Here is a 23514-nt window from a genome sequence, read left to right as displayed (position 1 = left end):
ATCTACCTATTCAGCCTGCACCTTAAACCAATAAAATATTTCATCCGTAAAAGACGAAACGTATTTACTATGACGACTGAAAACCTTAGAGAAAAAATAAGGGTGCCCAACTTCATCCCAGTACCTGCTTTGAAGAGTTTAGGAAGATCAGGAATTTTCTTATCTAATGTTTAATAGATATAATTTTGATATGACGATTTACATCGGATTTCACACAAAGAAGTATTAAAAACCTTGAAGGGTAATTTGGATACAGGAAAGAAATCTGGCTGTTTTGGTAGCAGTAAAAGATGGTTACTACACTATCTTCTTTTGGGTCAAAAAATAGGAAAGATTTACTTATTATTTGCTCAGCATTTTCTAAATATACTATTGCAAGAGCTGACAAATGGAGAAACTTGACTGAGACAACCCAAGCTATTTGTCCTTGAAGTAACAGGGATGGGATGGTGAGTGACTACTCTAAACTTTTAGGCATTAGACAGTAGCTGTCATTTTAAATGAGTAATTAATCCTTAACTGAGCAGGAGATGTAGAGTATTGCTGCCTGTTTATTAGGCTAGAATGACAGTCACTGTCTGTTCACATCACTTTTACCCTGGCTGGAATTTTTAACCTCTCAGAGGCAAAGTTTGCTGGTGCATCCATTGTCAAGGACAATGACTCTGAAGTTTGCGTTGGGCAATCCTGACACATTGTTTCTCCTTTGTTTCTCTGCAAAAACATTTTTTTAATCTAATGATATCTTTCTCAATGTCTAATGATGCTCCTGATTGCATTCTATCCTGTGTTCCCCTCCCCCTCGTGCGTATTAACCTACAAAGTCATGCTTTGCCTTTTAAATCTATTCTGTGTCGTCTGGCAGAAAAAAGAATAGTCAAGGAGCATCTGTGCTTACCCATGATTGGACTTTTTTCTCTTTGGGCTGAAAAAAAAAATGGATAGTGAGCAAATTTCTCTTTAGGATTTGTAATCTTACCCAGCGTTCTACCCCACCCCACCTCCCTGTAAGCCCCACAAAAGGGATTCCTTATGTACATGTTTGAAAAGCACAAACACATAATTGCTAAAATGACACCATAGTGGTTATTAGCACTACGACAGGCTTTTGCCAATCTGCTGCAATGACATCTGGGAGACACCAGTTTTGTTCCTGACCCTGAACTCTTATCATCTGGGAGGAATGTGTTGTGGAGGCAGCATACTCAGACCATGGGTAAAAAAATATTTGATGTTACTCAAATAGCCATCCGCCCAATTGCCTCTATGGATTGGGGGGTACAGAGATGGGAATAAACATAGACTGCAAGCTCTTTGGAGTAGGGACCATGTCCCTCCATGTGTTTATGTAGCACCTAGCACAATGGGGCACTGATCCTGATTAGAACCTCTGGCAACTATCACAATAGAAATAAACACATGCACAATAATGAATTGGAAAGTTCCCTTTAACTGGGAGCCCACATGACTGAGGGGGCATGGCAAGCCAAGGGAAAATGGAAGGCATTTAGGGACCTGAAAAGACGGGGGAGGATTCTATTACACTCAAATTAACATGCTTGCCTGTATTCAAAAAAAATCACACCTATTAGAGTGCAACCAATGCCAGCTGTATACATCTGTGAGAAGCTGAGGATTTGTGTGTGTATGTACAATTCCACAGAGATCCCTCAGTCTGTCATTTTCTAATTTTTTCATAGCCAGGGCTTTATATTTTTATTAAATCTGTGACTAATCTTGAAATGTTAATAACTGCGCACTTTAGTTTGAACAATCAACACATGTTTCACTAGACTTAGCACCACTTGCACATCACTGCTATGGTTAACACCAACGGGCAGTATTCTATACATTATTTTCACCAATCTTTCTTGATTTCATCCCTTGAGTGTCAGAGGTAATGTGATGCTTCAAAAGAACAAATTTAAGTGCCATGGAATGGGTTAACAAATAATGAAACTCATGTCATTTTGTCAGATGCTTAAAAGGAATTTGCACTTAAGGTACTAAGATTGGGAGTATGTGGTTTAGCTAAATACAGATTAACACTATGCACGGAGTTACAAATGTTCATATTAAAAAGGTACTTTTTAATTACCATATAAGCAACATCTCTGAGCTCAACTATAGTTAAGCACCCATCAGCATTTCAAATATAGAGCCTATTTTTCTAGGATGTTATAATTTTGCTATCCACAACTGGGCCAGATTGAAATTAAGTATATAGCAGTTTGCCTCTGAGGAAATTTAATTTTTCTCCTTTGTGGCAACAGCAGAACATATTATTTTGCCTTGCTGTGGCTTCTCCCCTCAGAGGATCTCAAGTGCTTTACAAACACTAATGAATTAAGCTTTAAAGCAACGTTGAGAGACAGATTCCTATTTTACAGATGAGGAAACCTAGGCAGAGATGATCATATCATACTATTAAGTATTTGAGCAAAACATCCCATTAATTTTAGTGGCGACTTCTGCTTAAAAATTGATTACACCATGTGGCTAAGAGAGATTGAGTGTTAAATTTTCAACTGTGCCACTAATTTTGGCTGTTTCCATTTTTGGATGCCCAACTAGAGCCTGATTTTCAGGGGTGCTGAGAACATGCCACTACCAGTGGCTTCTGCAAACTAGACCCGAGGGTATGGCAAGTTGGACATTCATTATTAAGGCACGCAAAATTAGTTGACACTTTGGACAACTACGCTCCCTGGGACTTGAGGGGTCAATGGTAAAGCTAGAAATAGAACCTTATCGCCTAACTATTAATGCTCTGTTTCACTGCAAAACTAATCCTTCATCATACTATATTAAATTATTCACAGTCACTAAATTCATATTCATATGTATTAGTTTCTTCTTTTCTCTCTGCTTTTTACTGAACAACTCATTTCTTCTCCCCTAAATTGTCCCACCTAGTACTTAGATGACACTTCTAACTGGACAAGTAGCAGTGACTTCCTTCAGAACTCAGGACAGTGCACTTACAAGGAATGGGCAACAGGGGATGTTGCAAGATCAGAGCAGCCAGCACAGTCAACTGTGAAGACTGACTGCTGTAGCCATCTAGCCCATGGCCTTGAACCTGGATGTAGCCCAAATTGCCTGAACTCCCGCCATCTCCCACACTGAAGAACACATAGTTCTTGCTCAATATCTTTGATGGTCTTGTTCCCGCTACTTCCCCAGTAAATCCCTATCTCATACACATTCTTAAATAATACGAAGTTGTAATCCCTGGTGTCAATCCCCAATACATAGGGAAAACTATGTGGAAAATCATTGGGACCAGGTTTCTTTTTTCATAATATCTTCAGAAATAAAAATCATGGATCCCCAACACCTCAGCTTAGAAAATATTCTTAAATCTTGTGGCATTTACGGTAAATACTGGATTTTCATTTGGTACTTTATATTCTCAGTTATTCATTTTGGGATAGTTTCCTGATCAGAATCTATAACTGACAAATGTGCATCCAAAACTCAAAATACTCAGCAATGTCGAGAATAAAGATTAAACCATCATAAATATATGCTGAAATAACTCTAAACTCCATTTTCGCGCCCTCAAAACTTTCTTAGAAACTTTCTTCATGACTGAAATTTTTGCTGCATGAAAAATTAACTCTCCAGTTCCAAGACTTCCCTAGCAGCTGATATCCTTATCTGTACTTTTAAAAAAGCAAGGAATCCTCTTCTAAGCTGAAATATATGTTATTAGTGGTTCTCATACTGGATACTTGACTTTAAGATTATCCAAGTGAATTAAACTAAATTATTCATTGTGAGCATTTCTAGAGTAGGGCACTTCCAGTAAAAACATGGTATTACACCTACTCTAAGTCTCTCTTGAAATTATCTTTAAGACAACATTTCAAACACAGATCTGATGCTATGACTATAAAAGGATATGCAAGAACAATTTGTGCATTAGGAAGAAACCCCCCAAATTTGTCAATGCAGATTCACACCAAAAGTTATACAGCAATCTTTGAAGCAACAGCTGAAAAGGAAGTTTGTTTGCCTGAAGTAGAATCTCGCTGTTATGACTGTCTTTACATACAGGAACGTGCATACCTGTAGTACAAGAGGCCTTATTCACTTATTATAAATTTAACATTTTATGTTTAAGACTTGTCAACATTTCTAGTAATAAGTCACTATAGTTAGAGCTTCTAACTGAGCAGTAAAAACTTTGCTCCAAGAAGAAATTTGGTATAACGTTTCAGTCCTCAAGTGATTTTTCTTTTAACGCATGTTTAAAATGTTAGATATGGCCATTTCTCCTTCTGTAGTTGTATAACTTAAAAATGGCTTCCGTTTATAAAATGCAATTTGAAAAGTGATTAAGCACAATGTTTTTGACAGGAATATTAAAATGATAATATTTATCCAATTGAAAAACAGCTATTAAAACTGTCAATGCCATGTTAACATTATTTTAAAGCTTATTAATATGCATACTAAATAGAACACTATACAATATACCAGAGCAGCTTAGACCATGTCATTCCAATCTATTGTTAATAAAATATCAATAAAAGGTATAGATATGTATTCAAAGTCAGGGAGTATCAGCTCTGTAACAACAGTTCCGACATATGCCTAACCAAATATTTCTGTTTAATTGGCATTAACCTCCAGATTTGCAAAGGGCTGTACTTGATTCAATGGGCTGTTCTGATTAAAATCATCTAGAGTCATGCAGCTAACACCCTGGTCAACACTTTGAAAATTAAGTGGTAAGGGTCTGACAAAATGCCAAAGCCAGGAAAATTAAATGTAATGCTTACACTCCATCTTCTCACACCATTGAACCATTTAATGCCTCACATCATCGTTTGGCTTGGTGCCATAAAGATATGCATGTCTTAACTTGGAATTACCTGGCATTTGTAAGTTTATACAGTAGTTAAATCCTTAACTGAAGAATAAGTGATTTTTTAAATAAATAAATAGAAAGGCATTGAAGTAATCTATATAGTCAGCACCCAATCAGTACTGATGGTGATATGTCAAACATCCATTCACCAAGTTCAGCCTTTTAAAATCTTACCCCCATAATATTCTGGTGCTCAGTAAAAGAGAAACCATCACTTGTTATTCATTCAGCTGGGACAATATCCACTCCTTACTAAGTTGCTACACTCCTGTTTACATACCACTCAATGCAAAGCCAAACCCAAAGGCCAACTGTTGGTTTTCTGTTTTCATTTACACTTTTCTAATCCTTTGGAAAATATCACATCACTTATGGCCTGACCCTGCCTTCCTTTTCCAAAGCTCCTCCCACTAACTTCAGTGGTAGGACTTGGCCCTCAGCGTCCTTTCAATTCCACTATAAAATCTGGTCACTTGTATAGCCTCTGTAGCTGAACGGTATAATCTTTCCTCAACGCCTCAGAATGGATAAACCTGACTTTTACCAGCAGGTACATCTTCTGAATCAATTTCTACTGCTCCCACAGAATGCCCTTAATTTGGAATTAAATGTTAGATGTTGCTGTCACTTAAATCTCGGGCCTGTGGCCACTAGAATAATCAAACGTTTTCAACCTTTTCTTTTACACTGGCATTTGAAGAGTTTTGAAAATACAAAGAAGCTGAGTAGGCAGCCTGTGAATTCCCCTTACCCCCTCTAAAAAAAAAATTATGGGGGGAAGGAACCAGCCCCATCATATATCTTGAAGCTATGGGAGTTTTTCTTTTTCCTGTTGACTGGCTCCAGTTGTGAAAAGCTATGTTGGTGCACACCAGACCCGTAGGCCAGCACCCATCATTCAGTTGGTCGCCCGGGGACTGTAGCAGAAACTGTCAAACAATTGGTTTATTCTCTTGTGATAGTAACCCAGGAAACAAATCGATGATGACACTGTTACATGCATTTGTGAACTTGGTAACCTTGTAGGTCACTGGACAAATCTCTAAACTGAACTGTTGACAGTTCTTTGCAGGGTTCCCCACAGGAAACAGAAGGTTAATTGACTATTCCCTCAAACCATGAAATGCTTTTGAAAATGTTTGTTTTAAGTCTCGTAGCCTAAACTCTTATGAAACAGCATGTCTGTACTATGGTGTCTTCTAATTACTGAAATTAAGGATTTTGGTCAGGGAATATGAAGAAATGGTTTATTTATATTTCCTCATCTTGTAAACATGAAGCAAAAGTCACCTAAATGTGGCAATGTTTAGCACACAAACGTTTAGGTAGCAGAGAATCTGCTAGAGTAAGCTATCCATGAGTAACAGCAACTACATCTCAATGGTGTTAATTTGATTAAAGCTGGTTGAAGAGAAGGGATTTTAGTCTTAAATCCTTAGGCAAACACACACATGCTCAACTTTACACATGTGAGCAGTCCCATTGAGTTAACAGAAACATGGGAATTGCCACAGCAACAATTTCAATATGACTACTCACGTGAGTAAATTTAATCTCTGTGTAAGTGTTTTCAGAATTAGGGCCAGAGATTCCAGAAAACATCCCTTGTTAGCTTTCATTTTCTTTAACTGTTCTTCTCGAGCATGTGGCAGGAAAAACAGATTTGCTTTTATGAAGTCTGATACACATTTGGAGGCAGTTGTATGCTTACTTCATTTTCATTGTAGCTGGAAAAAGAAATGGAAACCAAATGTTATATCCCAGATTGTGATATTTTTGCCCACTGTCCTTTAAAAAATTATTGGATTGCTTAATAGGTGATTATGGGCTGACGGATTCTTGCAATTGTCAGATCTTATTAACTGCTCCAGCTGAATGTAGTATACTAGAGCATACTTTATGCTAAAAATAGTTTTTGATGCTGCTTCTCCTAAATCATCATATTGTATTTGGGTTTCACAAATCTACTGTATTTCAGCCTAGCAAGCCAAGGTTTCGGATTTTTTTGAAGTAATTTTGTTTGGCTGAGATACTTTGTGTCATTTTATAGGCAGAAAGTACTGCTATATCAGAAACTGCACAAAAAATGTTATATTTGTTATTAATGAGCTAATAATTTTCCTCCAAAAAAGTATAACCATTAACAATATTTCTAGCTGTGAGTGATGAACCTAATGCTAAACAAATACACAGGACAACAGTTTAAATTAGCCCGGCACTAGTGGGGCTTGGGCTAAACTCTGGACCAAACAGTCTTAAGCGTTGCAAAGTTTGGATCTGAAGCTAAACTTTGCCATTTGGCCGTATGGATAGCCCTTGTCTTGGACACTGGATTTCTGACTAATGAAGAGCAGTTTTAGTGAGACTTTAAAGTGCGAAATGACAAATCATAATCTTGTATCAATTTGTGTCTGTATCTATATGGTTCAGTTAGTAGCTTAATTTCACTCCATCCATTCTGTCAAGTCTAGACATTACAGCAACCTTCTCTGCAAAAGCCGCAGCTCCCCTTGAAGCTATAGTCAATGCCCTCCAGCTGGCCATCGTTGTGTAAAGCAACTAACTTACTACTTCAGAGGCTAATCACCTCATCCAGCTCCCACTGAAGCAAAAAGAAACAACCAAAAACTCTAAGTGATCATCTTCTAGGCCAATCTCGAATCAAAGATCCCAAACTCTGACCCCAATGTGCTATGTTTCCACTAGATCTCCAAGCACGTGTTGATTTGAAACTCAGATGTGGAATGAAACTCCAAAATGGGGAACAAAAGAAAAATATTAGTGCAAGAAGCAATACTTTTGACACCAACATAAATTTTCAGCTGTACACTAAGCAGTAACTAGCTACATGACAACCCACACTCTGAAGGTCACTTGCTACTTTTAAAAACATTTCTTTGAAAAACAGGTATGAGCCTACCAGTGTAAACTCCTAACATAGACAAAAATCATATATGTCCAGCCTGATTTGCTCCCATATAACTGCACAAGAGCACACTGCACTGTACCAGTGTAAATCATGTCTATGGTAGGGACTTGTACTGGTAAAACAACATCAGTGGTTGAAATCCCAATGTAGACAAGGCCCCAGTGTTCCAGCCACTGAAAGGCTGGGGATCAGATGTCTGCACCTGTTGCATCCATAGGAAATACGGCAGAATGCAGAAACTTGTTTTAACTTGTTCCATGGGTTCCTTCTATAAGGAGATCAAAGGAAGAGGAACTTAAGTCTTAGCAATTTTATTGACATTTGAAAAGCACTATGCTTGGCTGAACAGGGTTTAAAATCTCACCATACACAAATCTTATCCAAAAGGTAGGCTAAAATGACTCTAAGAAGCAAAACAGGAGCAGAGAAACTGGGTAGAAGGGCCTGTGACTGTCTGAATCCATCCCAGATTAGTTATGACTTAAGTCATGGCTATTCAATGTTCTATGCGCCATAAGTTGGTGATCGTATCACCAAAATCAGCATTATAATTACCATCCTTCTTGACAGTCTCAGTCCACAAGCTAAGGACTGAATAGGTATGGTGATCTAACTCATCACTCACCACCTGAAGCCAAATTAAGGCTCTGGCAAGGGGCAACATAGATTGAAACTTGCCTCCATGTTATACTTGTTCTGTGGATAAGTAAAGACTTTAGTCTCCAATACTGTCAGTATAGCATCTTTCACTAACATTAGGCTCACTTAAGAAAAGGAGAGGATGGGTCAAAAAAGAAGGGATAGAGAGGATTCAGACAGTGCTTACTTTGGCCAGGGCTTGCTAGGGCTGAATCCCAACACCTCTGGGCTTGGCAGTTCATAGCCCTGGCACCTCTGGGCTTGCTGCATCAGTTATGAATGTAAAAAAATTGCTTGAGCCCCGGCACCTCTTTCATTACAAATGAAGCTTGGTTTCAGAGAAGTCTGTCCTTAGGAATGACTCCAGAGTCACTGTAAAGGAACAAATAGGAGAATGCCTGGACAGGTACAGGCTGGACAAAGACAGTCAACATAGATTCAGAGAGAAGAGGTCATGCCTAACAAATCTAATTATCTTTGTCAAGGAAGTGACAACGGGGGCTGATGGGATGAAGTGGCAGACATAGTCTATCTATACATCTTGAGGAATTTTTATACTGTGATATAGAAAAATAACTATTGAATACGGGTATCAAGGAAAGTGCTGATATCAAAGCTTTCAAACTGTGGAAAGACTTAGCTCGATAAGGAAAGGCAGGGAGTAGCGGTCAATGACTATATAAGGACACAAAAGGATTAGGCTCCAACTTGTTCACACTGAACATACCAGAAAACCCTATAAAGTACCTCCTCAGTAGAGAACTGTCATTTGACTTGGTATATGTGATCACATGTTGCGTCAAAAATATATATATTTGAACATCAAATAAGAGGAAGTTCCTGAGGGCACTTCTGGTTGTTAACAAGAGACAGCTGGTGCCTGGGAAACCTTTAAAGACCATTTGGACTGTCAATAAATGGAAATCACCACCTACACGTCTCTTGTGTGGAGGCAATGCTATGGCAAACAACAGCACTGAGGCCAACATGAACTCTAAAGGAAGGGATCCAGCTGAGTTTATGACAAAAGTTACACATTTGGCCTAAGCTGTAAACTCGTAGACTGAGGGGAACAATTCTTAATGGTCAGGAAAAAGGTGGAAAATTTTCTTCTTTGTTACAAATGTTCTTGTTTTACTTTTGTTCTGCATGAAAACCCTCTATTGTGTGGGCATGAACACAGTTAAGAGCATGCATTATTGTCATTTATGTCATACTCACAATCAGTCTGTGGAGACTGGGTTAAAACTATCGTGAACCCGAGTCTGAAAAAGACCACTAGTAGGCTGTAGGAAGACATAAGTCACAAGCATGCATTCTTCCCTGTAACTTGGACTGGATGGAGGGAAACTGTACCCTACCTAACAACCACAGTATAACCAGGAATGTCAATTGTGTAATTATGTAAGCAGTCACAACTGCAGAAATCCCACCATCCTCTCACCCAGTCACCACAAGACTTGTCAATTATATCCATAAATCGATTACATAGTCCTTTAAAAGTGAGTTTCATATTATTGTAAAAAGGTGGCAACAAACATGTTTAAAATAATTATATTTTATTACCAAAAAATACAAAATAAAATTAAAGCACAAATGCTCATGTTTAAGTAGCAATAAGGATTTCACTGAAATTCACAAATGTTAGCAAATTCAAGTTCAAATTGACATGCTATTTCTTAGCACACCCTTTCATGCCTAGATGTTATAGAGGGTGTCTCTAAACATGGATGATATTACCTTCCATATGTGCTGCAATTCCTACAGACAATGAGTAAAGGGAGTAATTTCAGCTTCAGTCCTGAATCTTCTTGCTTCTATGGGCTCACATTAGGGCCTGAATATTTTAAAATGTTTTTAGGTTTATCATATGTCAATGTGGAAAAGGATTTAATGTTAGAAATGAAAATTCCACTGGCTTATATTTCTTCAATAATGATATCACTGAAGGACAAATGAAAATCTACAACTATACTTCTTGAAGCACATTACTGCTTTTAAGACATTTTGGGGTTACATTTTGCTAAGAAGTCCTGACGCCAGCAATTATGTTAGACATTGGAAGTGCAGCAACATGGGCCAGCAAATCATGTTTATCCTTTCACGGTGTCTGTTGTATAATATTCTATATAAAAATAATTGTTACACCGTAACACTGCACAGAGATAAATTATGCTGTGCATCAAAGAACAAACCTTCTATCAAGGACATTCTAATTTTTGCAAACCACTCACAATGTACCATGCTGCAACATTAGGCTTAAGCGGAGAACTGATGGACAGAGTGTTAGACTTTACACTGAATCCTACCTTTTGTGGGGTTGTCAGCCCTTCAAGCACTTCTTATTATGTTTTTGTAGGGTGGTAGTTCTTAGCGGCCCTAGGCCCATTGTGCTAACTATTGTACAAACATATAACAATGAGATGGATCCAGCCCCGATGAGCTTACACATCAGCCTATGGCTTTATATAGGGTTTATGGTAAACACATCTATAACTCTTCTAAGAATTTTGAGATAATTAAGAACAATGAGACGCAGTCACCTCTAACTCAAAATTTCTCTACTTTTGTCAGACCTTTAGAAGTATTTTATAATATTTTTTTCTAAAGTTACACACATATTATAGCCAGCAATACAAACAAAACCTAGCTTATATTGAAATTACATATTTTTTTGGATTTTTCTCTGCAAAGAGAACTTTATAAAACTCACTGAAGGAAATAAAGACATAAATCTAAATCTTCTGCTGATTGAACTAAGAGAGTCTATCAAATTGTACAAGAAGTGCACTTGCACTAATACTGTAGGAATAAAGGTATTTCACCTTTCTCCCATTCTTAAAATTGAAAAAAAGCAGTTATGTTAGTGACAGAAGAGTATTTATGAGTGTACAGTAATGTGCATGAGTGTTATAGAGCTTGCATAAGACTCCTTAAACTTGTATAGTTAGCATTGCTCATGGCCAAAAAGAGAAGCTTCTTCTAAAAAAAGCTATAAGTGGAGGCATACCCGGAAAGAAGCTCTCCTTTTCTGTTACTAGCCTTATCCTGGTGACCCCTTACATCAGTATAATGGATCCATTCCTTGTGTCCTCAGTATGAAATTTGAAATCAGTGACTAGATCAGATGGCATTTTTCAAAGTCATGACAATACTAGGCGAGAGAGAAACTTTCTCCCTTCTGAATAGAGAACAGCAGGTATTAGTTTAAGTACTGAAGACACTGGTAGTTAGAAGCTGCCAAACCCATATGTGCATAATTCCAACAATTAAAAATACAGTTTTTGCTTACATGGCTGCAATGTGGAAAAAACAAATTTAAAAAAGAATAGGCATAAAACTCCTTTTGCAAATGCAGGGCATATTAATTAGGTTTTTCTTTGTACTACACATTAAACAAATCTTTTAAAGGTAAAGACATTTTTAAAAGTAGTTTATTCTGAACACGTCAGGCACTAGGACCTCCACTGTATTTTTCCTATCTTAGTTGTGAGGCAGGTCTTTTTGTCCGTTAGATCCATGGGTGTAATCAGTGATTGTGCCTATTGTAAAACTCAGATTCACCATCTGTACACTCCCAAGTGGCTAGACTAGTGCTAAAACTCCATCCCTGATGGGCTTAATCTGCAATTTCACACTAAATGATTTTTAAGTGTAATTTGTTACAATGATACAGTATTATTGAATCAAAGACAGTGTTTTGGCATTGTAATAAGAGAGTTTGTAAGTTTGCTGTATTTAAATTAACTAGTATATAGTTCAAATTTACATTCATTTCATTTTAAACATTAACATGAAAGGAATATAAATGAACAGGTTTTGGGAACAGAGGTTTTTGGCAACTAAATAGCTGCATTTTATTTCTGAGGGGAAAAGTATACACACAGATTTGGAAGCTATGCATTGATCCAGTTAGCAGAGGATATAGAAGCAGATTCCTTCATATCTTATTTAAAATTAGGTATTTGCAAAATGAATTTGCAGTTCAAATTGGAAATAGACTATTTAAGTTCTGGGTTGGGGGAATGAATTGTAAAAGGCACCGTGCAAACAAAGGAGGAGCCAGGGAATACAGTCTTCCACATAAAACAAAGCGGCTTGAAGTGTGCAGGGAAATTATTCCTTTTCAAAAAGCTCTTACTTTTATTAAATAAAAGGCATTACTCTTAGAGCACATCATTATTTCCTCCACATGTTTTAAGATATTCTGCCAATGAAAAAGGAGCAATAGAATCAGAAATCATGCCTAACCAGGACTAAGGAGCTCAAAGGTCAGGACATTTTAATGTATTCTAACAGAAAAGACCAAGAGTAAACTTGAAGCAGTTTTTCAGTCATGCTGGGCTAAAGATAGCACCTCTGTATCCCAGACCAAATAGCTTTCACATAGGGAAATGCTTTTATCACCTGGCTGGATGGGGCACAGAGGTCATCATAGTTTAGGTAAATTTCTACATTACCAGCTCATGTCTTACTATTCCTGTATTTTCCTCAGTTGTCTCTTGCTTTTCTGGAATTATCTCCTAAAGTTAATCAGAAAGCAATTAAAATGAAATGGATGCATTTTGGGGGAACATCTGTTGATAGCAATGTGAATTCGGTGCAAGTTAGTACAGCATCCAAAGCGAACTACCACAACTAAATTAATTGAGCTTCTACATGCTTTTTCTGTATCAGAAAAATATAAGACACTGAAAATCTCCTATTTCAGAGCAAAGGAACTGGAGACCAAGTGCATTTATAAAGTAACTCTCTCTTTTGGTTCATCGTTACTTTATTTCATGATTAATCTGCTGCAAAGTAGTTACTCCAAAAGAGGGAGGAGGTTTAACTACTGTTAAATTATTTTTAAAGGTTATATGCAGGTTCCGCCATGTGCTTCTAATTAAGTTAGCCCAAATCTGAATGAAAGAATAGAAAGGGATAAGCAGAACTAGCCAATAAACTCTTTTTGCCAGTGTTCACCACAAAAATAACTTCAGTTCTGCCAAATGGGCTGGCCTCATTCCTTAAATAGGACTGTAAAAGCCAAGTTCAACCACTTAATATAGAATAATAAGGAAAAATAAGCTTCCATCCAGCTTCTTTAACCCATTTCTGGAATTCTCTTATTTTAAGCCTTGTAAGGAGGCCCAATTACTTCATGTAAAAATGCAGTTCACGGTTACATTTCTTGTCCACATTGTTGCTCTAACTTCTGTCCGACAATCCAGTGTCTCCAGTGTAACAATAACTGGGTGAGAAGACTCTTTTAAAACTAAAAAACTGGCCACAGGCAAACTCTCAGAATCTACCTATCAACTTGCAGTTCACCTGAACTCAGATTTCTACAGAACTAAACCTTAGAACAGAACAGTCAAAGGATCTCTGATGAAAAGCCAACTAAGGAGATAACATCAAAAAGAGTGACAATAAAACAGATACTGGTGACTCGTAAGGATACTTGTTTATTTAGAACAAAACTATTTAAATATCATTTTTAATATTAGTTTAACAGTATGTTTAGCTTGTTATTGGGAGATTCCACTCCCTGCTCTGGATAACAATAATAAAGGCTGCACTCTGCAAACACTTATGCATAGGACTTTAAGGGGACTACTCATGTGCAAGAAGTTCTAAGTGTTTGCAGAATCTGGGCCAAACTGTTAAACTGCCCATCCCTTTACCTTCTTCTCTTCTGTAAACTTCTCTAGTGAACAAAGTAGACGTAAGCTGTACTATCTATTCGCTGCCAGAAAATACTTTCCATGCTCACTGGCTCTAAACGGCAGTTGTGCAACTCAGTGATAAATTAAGCTTTCCAATTAATGCATTACTACAAGGAAACAAGACAACTGTAGAGTTTAATAGATTTGATCCTACAGAGGGACAGGAAGATCCTGAGAAAGCTTAGAAGAAATATTGTTGTATTTTACCCATTGCCCCCACCCACCTGATGAACCAAGACCTTTAGTTTAAAAGTGCTTTAGCTTTAAGTTAAGCTTAATGTGCACCTATAAAGAAACTCAGTGATGTGAACCATGTAATAACATTTGAAACAACAGCACAAAATATCATTGTACTCAAATAATTTAGTGATAAAATCAATATCTCCCAGGCTGTAACAGCTGTATTACTTTATTTTTTAATACTGGTAATATTGGCTGGTTATTGGTTCTACATGTGTGCCTGTTGCACTAAGGACACCTTATCCTGGGAGGTACTGAGCACTTTCAATTCCTATTGATAGGAAACAGGGGGGAGGGTTGACCTCAATTCCAGGCCCACTAAATCCAATAGACTCTCATTGACTTCAGTACTGATTGTGCCTTATGCACCCTTAAACTGTGTTTCTGAACTATTTCCACATCTGTGTGGTGTGTACAAACTCTGAATGACACCTTGATATTGCCACTGATCTATAAATGCACTCACATAAATCTCACTTAAAGGTATGGCACTTGTTTGATGGGAGGCAAGAGGAAAGAAAAATCCCAATTACCTTAGTAAACCAATGCAGAGAGAAACCCAAAAAGAGCAGTTTAGTGATAACAAGTAGGGAGCAGAAACCAGGCTTTCTGGGATCTATTCCTAGCTCTGCCACAGCCTCAGTATTGGATGTTAGTTTGCTCACTTCCCTCTGTTTTCCTGTTAAGTGGAGATAATAAGACTGACCTACCTCACAGGTGTATTGTGTGGCTTCATGATTTAACCTCTGTAACACACTTCAAAAACCTCTGGTGAGAGGCTATGGGAAGGGAAAGTGGATGTGAGTGTTTGAATGAGTGGCTTTTCCTCTCCTTTCTACTGATGTCTGTGTACTGGTTTGCTAAAATATTACTCATCTCCATCTATCTGAGAGCCTTGCTTATCAGCACAGTTCTTTATTCTTTTCATAAAGAGCGCTATGGTTTTATTCAATGTGTCTTTGCTGCATGAAATGCCCCTGGACCTGCACTGGCTCTTCCACACAGCACCAGGTTAACCAGCCCTGGTGGATCCCCCCACATCTATCCTTCCTTCGCCTTACATTACCCCCACCCCTTTCCTCACACCCCATCTCTCTGCATCTCCTGATCTCTAGAAGGGGCTGCCTCACGCCCCACGCCCCCACAGGCCCTCAGGGAGGCTATCCCCAGCTCACTCTCTAGGTAGAGCCTTGCAGTGGAGATTCCTCCTCACAATCCATGTGGGTCCAGCGGGGGTGGTTGTGTCCCCACCTCTCACCTACAGGTTGGGGGTATCTCCCCCTCCTCCTAAGTTAGGTTGGTGTAGTAGGGTAGGGAGCTGCTTCCCTGCACTAATCTATCAGTCCCTGGGTGTGTGTGTGCGTGCTGTGTCCCCCACTCTGACCTGCCCTCAGGGGGCTCTGTGTCCCCCACTCTCTTGGGGGCTCTGTGTCCCCCACTCTGACACTCTGTCAGGGGGTCTGTGTCCCCCACTCTGACCTGCCCTCAGGGGGGCAGTGTCCCTCACTCCCCACTCTCTTGGGGGCTCTGTGTCCCCCACTCTGACACTCTGTCAGGGGGTCTGTGTCCCCCACTCTGACCTGCCCTCAGGGGGGCAGTGTCCCTCACTCCCCACTCTCTTGGGGGGGTCTGTGTCCCCCACTCTGACACCCTGTCAGGGGTGTGTGTCTTCCACTCTGACCTGCCCTCAGGGGGGCGGTGTCCCTCACTCCCCACTCTCTTGGGGGGTCTGTGTCCCCCACTCTGACCTGCCCTCAGGGGGGCTGCGTCCCCAACTCTCTTGGGGGGTCTGTGTCCCCCACTCTGACCTGCCCTCAGGGGGGCTGCGTCCCCAACTCTCTTGGGGGGGTCTATGTCCCCCACTCCCCACTCTCTAAGGGGTCTGTGTCCCCCACTCCTCACTCTCTCAGGGGGGCTGTCCCCCACTCTGACCTGCCCTCAGGGGGGATCTGGCTCAGCCCCGGGGGATGGGGGTGGCAGCCCGTTCCGCCCCTCCCCGTTTATACCCTTCCTCTCCTCCTCCCGGGGCGGGCGCTTCCCGCCCCTGCCTGGGGAGCTGCCGGTTCGGGGCTGGACCCGCAGGGCCGCCCGGCTCCCGGGCCCCTTCCCGCGGAGCGCAGGGGCGGAGGCCGGCCGGAGGCGCGGGCCGAGCGGCGGGGAAGGAGCGCGCCGGCCCGGGGACGGGAGGCGGAACCAACCGCTCCCCCCACCCCCATCACTCCGCCGCGGCGCTGCAGGGACCGGGCCGATCCGGGCAGCTGCGGCTCGGCGACCCCTGCCCGGGAGAGCTGGAGGGTCCGGCCGCGGCGCCCCCGGAGGAGCTGGAGCGGGGGGGGGGGGGAGTCTTCTCCGAGGGACGCGAGCCTGCAAGGGGGGGGGGGGCGAACTCCTAGTGCAATTGTCCCCTAGTCCCAGAGCTGGGGGGGGGGGGTTGGTGCAAACTCCTGCACTAGTGCACTTGTCCTCCAGCTCGGTGTGTGTGCGTGTGTAAACTCCTGCACTAGTGCACTTGTCCCCCAGCTCGGTGCGTGCGTGCAAACTCCTGCACTAGTGCAGTTGTCCCCCCAGCTCAGGAGCTGCAGCGGGAGCCGGGTCCTAGGACTGGGTGGTGAAAGCTCTTCGTGCAGTTTGTTGACCCCGATCCCTTCTAAAGCAGTGGCACGGCTGGCAGAGCAGTATCCAGCGGCTGCTATTACCCCTTAATTCTCTCCCCACCGCACCTTCCTCCCCAGTAAAGAATCCCAGGCTGCAATTGCATCCTGTTGCAGCTGCTTCTGGAGTGGCGCACGCTAGTACTGTTCCCCATTCACCCCCTAAAGGGGTGCTGAAGTGGCGCGCGCTGTTGCATTTGCCCCTTCTCTCGCCCACCACCCCACTCAAAAGCAAGAGATCTTTCGTTTTAAAAAACAATGTAATGTTGTCTGCGTCTAAACCCGGGATACCTTCTTAGCACCCCCCCCCCTTTTTTTTTTCAACTAGGGATGCTAATTTTAATGCCCTATTACACATTTTGCAACAGGTTTTTAAATTTTAATTTTCTCCCGTCCTTCCCAACTCAGTCCTCGGGTGCATCCGAGGGAAGTTTAGATGCTATAAAAGATTAGAGAGCACAACCGCTGGCCAGAACAACTCCTGGGGGGGGGGGGGCTGGCAATCCGGGGGTGGGATGGGGACTCAGTGCTACTGGGATTGGGAAATGCTGCAGTCCCCTTGACCCTGCCCTGTGGCTGACCCTGCAAAGCAACTCACTCGCCCTGTGCGCATGCTCCGGGCTGGACAGCTCCTGAGAGGGAAATTTAAAAACGGTTTGGAGACTGAAACTGCAGCCAAATTACAAAGAGAGAGATCCCTTTAGACCAGAGAAGTGCAGCAGCCGCAGATCTCACTCCAGGTACCATCCTGCAAGGTTTGCTTTGCATACAGTTGTGCAATTAGCACATTTCATATTCCTGTAAGCACATAGAATGTAATCTACAAGTTCCTATTGAGAAATATGTGCAGATAATGTTTAGATCTTGTTTAGTTCATGGAGGCTGCAAGCTTTTTCTGAAAACTTGGGTCAGTCTTATTGGCACATGTAATTTTTATTTTTTTCCTCACTCAGCCTTAGCTGTACTTTTAGAACAATCGTGTTGCAAACAGTTACTCTTTGGGGCAAGTTGTATGACTGAATCTTTTCTTCCCTTTCTGCTAAAATGATCTCATTCATTGCCACAGCTGCTTGTATTATGGAGTGTTTTTAAATGACTCTGCAGTCACCCAGATTTTTTTTAAACTTGTCTCTTTACATCAATTCTTTAGCAGAGTTTTTTCTGGTAATAACTTAGATGTACTTAAAATATTAGCCATTGTCATTTTTAAATGTCATTTAGTTTTCCTAAATTTTAAATTGTCAGGTCATATGATTTTGTTGAGTATATAAAAACTGACACACAACTGTTTTCCTAATTTGGTTGGTATTCAGCTCACACAACTGAGATGTCTGTAATGGATTCGTTTGACCCTCCCATTTATTACATCAGTTATATATTCTGCATTGTGTTCTCCTTTGCCTTTCTAAAATATTTAGACATTTTATAGCCTAAGTAAAACATTGCTCTTAAAAGTGATAGGAAACGTGCCAACAACAATAATTGTCTTACATTCCAGGTTTTTTAATTTGGAATTTTTAAAATTTTCCTCTATACTGCTGAAATGCTGGATAGCTACTTCATATCTATATGATTATTTTTTTTTTGTCTTCCCCACAGGAGATGATAGAAAGTGACATTACATCCATAATGTCAGGAATCATTAGAAATTCAGGGCAAAATCATCACCCCTTACCGCAGGAATACAGGTGAGGAATTTATCCATTTATAAAGAGGTGTTGCATCCTCATGGCCCATTAGATGACTAACAGTTATGTATGTTTCTAAATAAATTCAAATATTCCAGAAATCCTATTTAATGAAGAAGCTAATTACATTTAGTGCTTGTCTCTTTAAAAGAAATTTTCTCTTTGGTGACTGCTTGTAGCATACTGTGTGTTCAGAAACACCCTAGCTTAAAATGTTTTGATAGTAAATCATAGTCAATGCAAATATGTTCAAAGCCTGGTGTGAACTTCTGGTATAGTCTATGCTCTGTGTGATTTGCCAGACTATGATACTCTTGTAAAATAGTAATGATTTAAAAGCCCCCTTTCATGTAGCATTTTGAATTGATAGGAAGCAGTCAGAAAAAACAGGAGTCATGTTCAACTAGCACTTGGGAAGGTCCTAATTAAAATAAATATTTGCTTTAGTTCCCAAATGCATTCATATGCCAAACTACTTATAATATGAACAGGAACAAACTTGGGTTTGCTGACAACCTTTAGCAAGTAGGCATTTATTTACCTATACCAACACTTATCCATTTAGAATTTTTAAAAAATATTTTTTCCTAGAAGTCATGGGACAGTTATGCATGAATTACAGTGCTTTGGGTTAAGGTCAGCTACATCTTGTCACATGAGGTGATGTTTTATGAAATACATAATAGCATGTGAATCAGTGCAGCAAAGTGAAGAGGGTTTTTTGTTGGTTTGTTTGTAAATGCCAAGTGGGTGACTCTCACAGCCAGTGGGTGTTTTCAACATTTCCTTGGGTCAAAGTGGGCAGCCGTAGGTGTTCTTCTTCCTCTAGCCTCTCTCTATTCAAAATGCAAACATTGCCCGGCAGCTTCTTTCAGCACAACAAGTGATTTGTTATACTGGGTGAAGCCACTATGGAGAAAGGTTTGTGAAACCCTGTTTTGCTGTTTATTAAAGCACTGTTTGCTCTAGGCATTTTGTTGGTTATGTAAATATTGGTAAAGAAATGTTTCAGTTGTTCAGAAAGGGTGTGGATGATCTGTGGATGCTCAGTTGTAAATTAGTATTAGCTCCCTGAAGCATATAGCACCGTAACAAAGACCTTTCATATAGGGGAGATTCTTTAATTCATAGTAACAAACAAACAAAAAAGTTTTTATGCAGGATATGGTTTATTTTACTTTTAAGACAGAGACAGAGTATCTTAGTTTACTTGGAGATCAAGCAGGTTTTAAAACTGCTTTTAGTTATTTATTATATATTCTTAGAACTAACAGCTCCTACATCGCTAAAGTTGTTTTTAACTAGTTTGTGATATTTTTTAAAAAGTGTTTTCTGAATTATGTGACCTCATTTACAAGTAGAAACTTCTGATAAAAATGCATCAGATCTGAACTACACCGCAATTGTGGAACAGTATTTGTCCTACTTCATGAGAAAACACTTTGGATTATGTAAAAGAAAATCTTTTAGACTGAACGATTTTAAGAAAAGAATAGACCTGTCAAATTCTATCAGCTCTGTTTACTCTCCTGCTGTCACCACAGTCCAAGACTGGAACCCACAGTCCTGAGTTCTCCATGGGGGAGCAGCAGGGCTCCGCAGAGTAGGAAATGGCCTCCAATTAGTGAGTGGGAGGCTGGGACTATGCTGAGAAGACCCTTCTGTCTCACTTAGAGTCTCTCAATTGGACAGTTGCACTTTGAGGAGACCAGGTTTTCCAGGAAGGGTAAAGAAGGGAACAGTCAGAGGGAGAGAGACAGGAATGAAAGGCAGTAACTACAAATAATTGTACATGTGGTTTATAGAGAATGTGCACCCGTGCGGCTTAAAGGTCAGATCTGAAACATTACAAGGTTTCCCTTGTTTTAAAAAAAAAAAAACACTTTGGTGGATCTTGAGACCTTCCGGACCAAAAGAATATTTAAACGAGAGATAGTGGATGGAGTGGTGACATGGATTGTATTACTCAGTCAAGTCCAGACAAGGACAGACTTGGATGATGGTTTCAGATACATATTTTTGCAGATTCAACAGTGCAACATAAAACACCTTCCTTGCTAAGCACCATCTCGTGCACCCTCAACTCCTCCCTCCTGCGGGATGTAGGTACCTGCCTACTTTGCATAAAAAGATGCATTTCCAACTCCTCCATAGAAAACATTGTTGTCTCTAACCCTTAAAGGTTAACCCCTTAATGGTAGCAGGGACACACACTTCTATTGACTGCAGCCAATATTTTAGGGAATGATAAAGCTGTAGGGGAGCTTGCTGGATTGGCATTCCCTGAACCTGTTGCTCTTACGAATTCATTTTTAAGACTAAACTGATTTCAGTGTAAATATTTTATTTTTCAATACTGAAACAACAGGTGACAAGTTTATAATGCAATGGAGTATCTGTGGGTGATCCAGTACTGAGCTAAGTAAATTATAGGCTCTGAGTCGAAGCCTATTAAAGCAATGGAAAGACTCCCCTTGATGTCAGTGGGCTGTAGAGCAGGCCCTTGAGGAGCAAAGTGATTCAGCTAACAAGTGCTGTGGTCTCTCAGAATATTCTTTTCGGTAGAATTTTACAACATGGAGCTTGTACTAGATCTTCCAGGATCTACCATGTATAGCTGTGTACCTGAAAAGTAGCAGCTGCTGTGGGCCCATATAGCACAGGATAGAATCAGACTTGTAGCTCTCCAGGGAAGAGTTTAGCCACATAAGTCCCATTGTGGTTGGTGATCATTGCGTAACTGGAATATCACATAACCTTTGACATAACTATAAAGTCAGCAGTTAATGAGGCCCATTTCACTCAGATCATTTGGCATTAGTCAAAGTGCTTAATGTACACCACTTAGGCTAACAAAGTAAAACAGAATGGCAACTTTGGAACCATTAAGGGCCACTGGGCCAAATATTCATACAGTGAAGCAACTTTACCCAACAGAGATTTTAAAAGTTCCTAAATACGTAATGATCCCAAACACAGGAATGGCTATTTATTTGCTAAAAATGCTTTATTTCCAAATCAGCAGGTGGGCAAAACTACGCATTTTCCCCAAAAATCAATTGATTGTAGATTCAGTCGACCGACTTGTGGGGAGGTGTGGGGAAATATGGTTATCAAATAACATAAGGGACATGTCTTAAAATACATACTGAACTATTCTAACTGTTATAACGGCTTAAATCTAGATTGACTTGACCATAGAACCAACTGCCCCCAGAGGACTTCAGTGTCTTATATAATGGATCTGATTCTGCACTGTAGTCTGTCTGCGTTTACAAAGTATCAGGCAAACCCCCCCGTGTTGTCTGTGGAAGTTTCCTCAGAAATGACTGTGGAGCTAGTCCAACTACTGTAATCCAGGTTTTAACACCTCCTGATGAAGGTCTGAATTGATTTTAACTGCCATTTCAAAAAGCCATACATATTTTCACAGATAAAGTACATATTTGTTAAGGGTGGGATATTAACAAAAGTCACAAAATTCACTGTTAAGAAATATTCACCATTCTTGCTCACATTTGACTCTTCTTGTTTTTAAAATATAGCAGCAGCATACTAGTTTTGGCCAATCACTAACCTACTCCTATTACAGGGTGGTAACAGTGACATACCTAAAATGCTGTGTTTGGACCATATGCCTCTAGAATAAGGAGGGAATGCAAGCGTAATTCATCTGGCCTAATCAGCATTTATGCAAATACAAATTTAAAAGAGTCAAAGAAACATACTTGTGTATTGGTACAGCAAGGAATACTTTTAAAAGAGTCACTAACTAAAATGAAATGTCACTTTTCTAGCTTAAGGAATCACCTAACAAATAGTAAATAAAACTACTGTCTGTAGCTTATCACTTTGTGTAACGGTTGTTGGACTTTCAGTGTAGTGTAGTATAACAGCATCCACACTTCCCCTATTTCTGATTTATTTGAGCAGCCTTGTACAATATTTTTGAAGGACTTGCAATGCAGGTATAAAGTCACTATTCATATTAGGTTAGAAATAAGGGTTTAAATAGGTAGCTCTTAGCCAAAAGGTGTTTAAATAGTCACAAAGCACTGACTGTAGGAATAGAAAATATCTACTTTACTTGCGTCATGTACTGGGTGAAGCGCATCCTCAATAAATAAATAAATCTTTAGTGTTACAGGAATATAAATACACAAAATTATCACAGGAGCATTAACCCATTAGATATCCTGGCTAAATTCCAACTGACGTAATTACATACTTCCAACAAACTCCCGCTCCCCCCCACCATCCCCCAGATTCATCTGGTTAAGATATACCTCAGTTCCTATCCTAAATGGTTATGTAGTGTGGCTTTGTTCCGATAGGCCCCGATTCAGCAAGAGATTTAGGCATGTTTGTAGTCCTATTGAAAGCAATGAGATGGAGAGTTATGCACATGCTTAAATAACTTGCTGTGTTGGAGCCATAAACAGCTGTTAAGTTCCATTCCAGAGATAGCTGCACTTCAGTGGTGGAGAAAGGGCCTTGTCTACTGCTTGTATATCAGTTTGTTTGTAAAATGTTTTGTGACAGAAGGTGCTTGTAAGAAACTACTACTGTCTGTCTGGAAGTCAGGCTACAACATGAGCAAACCAAGTCTGGAATTTGGATCTGTGAGGAGCAATCTACGATTTAAATATTTTCAATATTCACCATTGGGGACGGTCAGGATCTGGGAGTTTGCATTAAAATAAAACATGCTGCAGCTAAAAGGTTACAAATACATAATTATTACAACAGTAGTTGTTCCTGAAGAGAATTGAAGTGTCCA

General features: G+C 40.1%; 1 protein-coding gene across 1 annotated transcript in view; it reads left to right on the top strand.

Annotated features, from left to right (window-relative positions):
- Nucleotides 1-23514, top strand: part of FOXN4 (forkhead box N4) — a 44100-nt gene that overhangs the window by 5548 nt on the left and 15038 nt on the right. Inside the window, exon 2 of the mRNA XM_054006693.1 lies at nt 18646-18734. Coding sequence (XP_053862668.1) covers nt 18649-18734 — 86 coding nt within the window. The 5' untranslated portion in view covers nt 18646-18648. The remainder of the gene's footprint in view (nt 1-18645; nt 18735-23514) is intronic.

Source organism: Malaclemys terrapin, chromosome 16 (genome assembly GCF_027887155.1).
Source record: "Malaclemys terrapin pileata isolate rMalTer1 chromosome 16, rMalTer1.hap1, whole genome shotgun sequence".
Classification (NCBI taxonomy): domain Eukaryota; kingdom Metazoa; phylum Chordata; order Testudines; family Emydidae; genus Malaclemys; species Malaclemys terrapin.
Note: the sequence above shows the minus strand (reverse complement) of the source record. Positions and strands in the feature narration are given on the sequence as shown.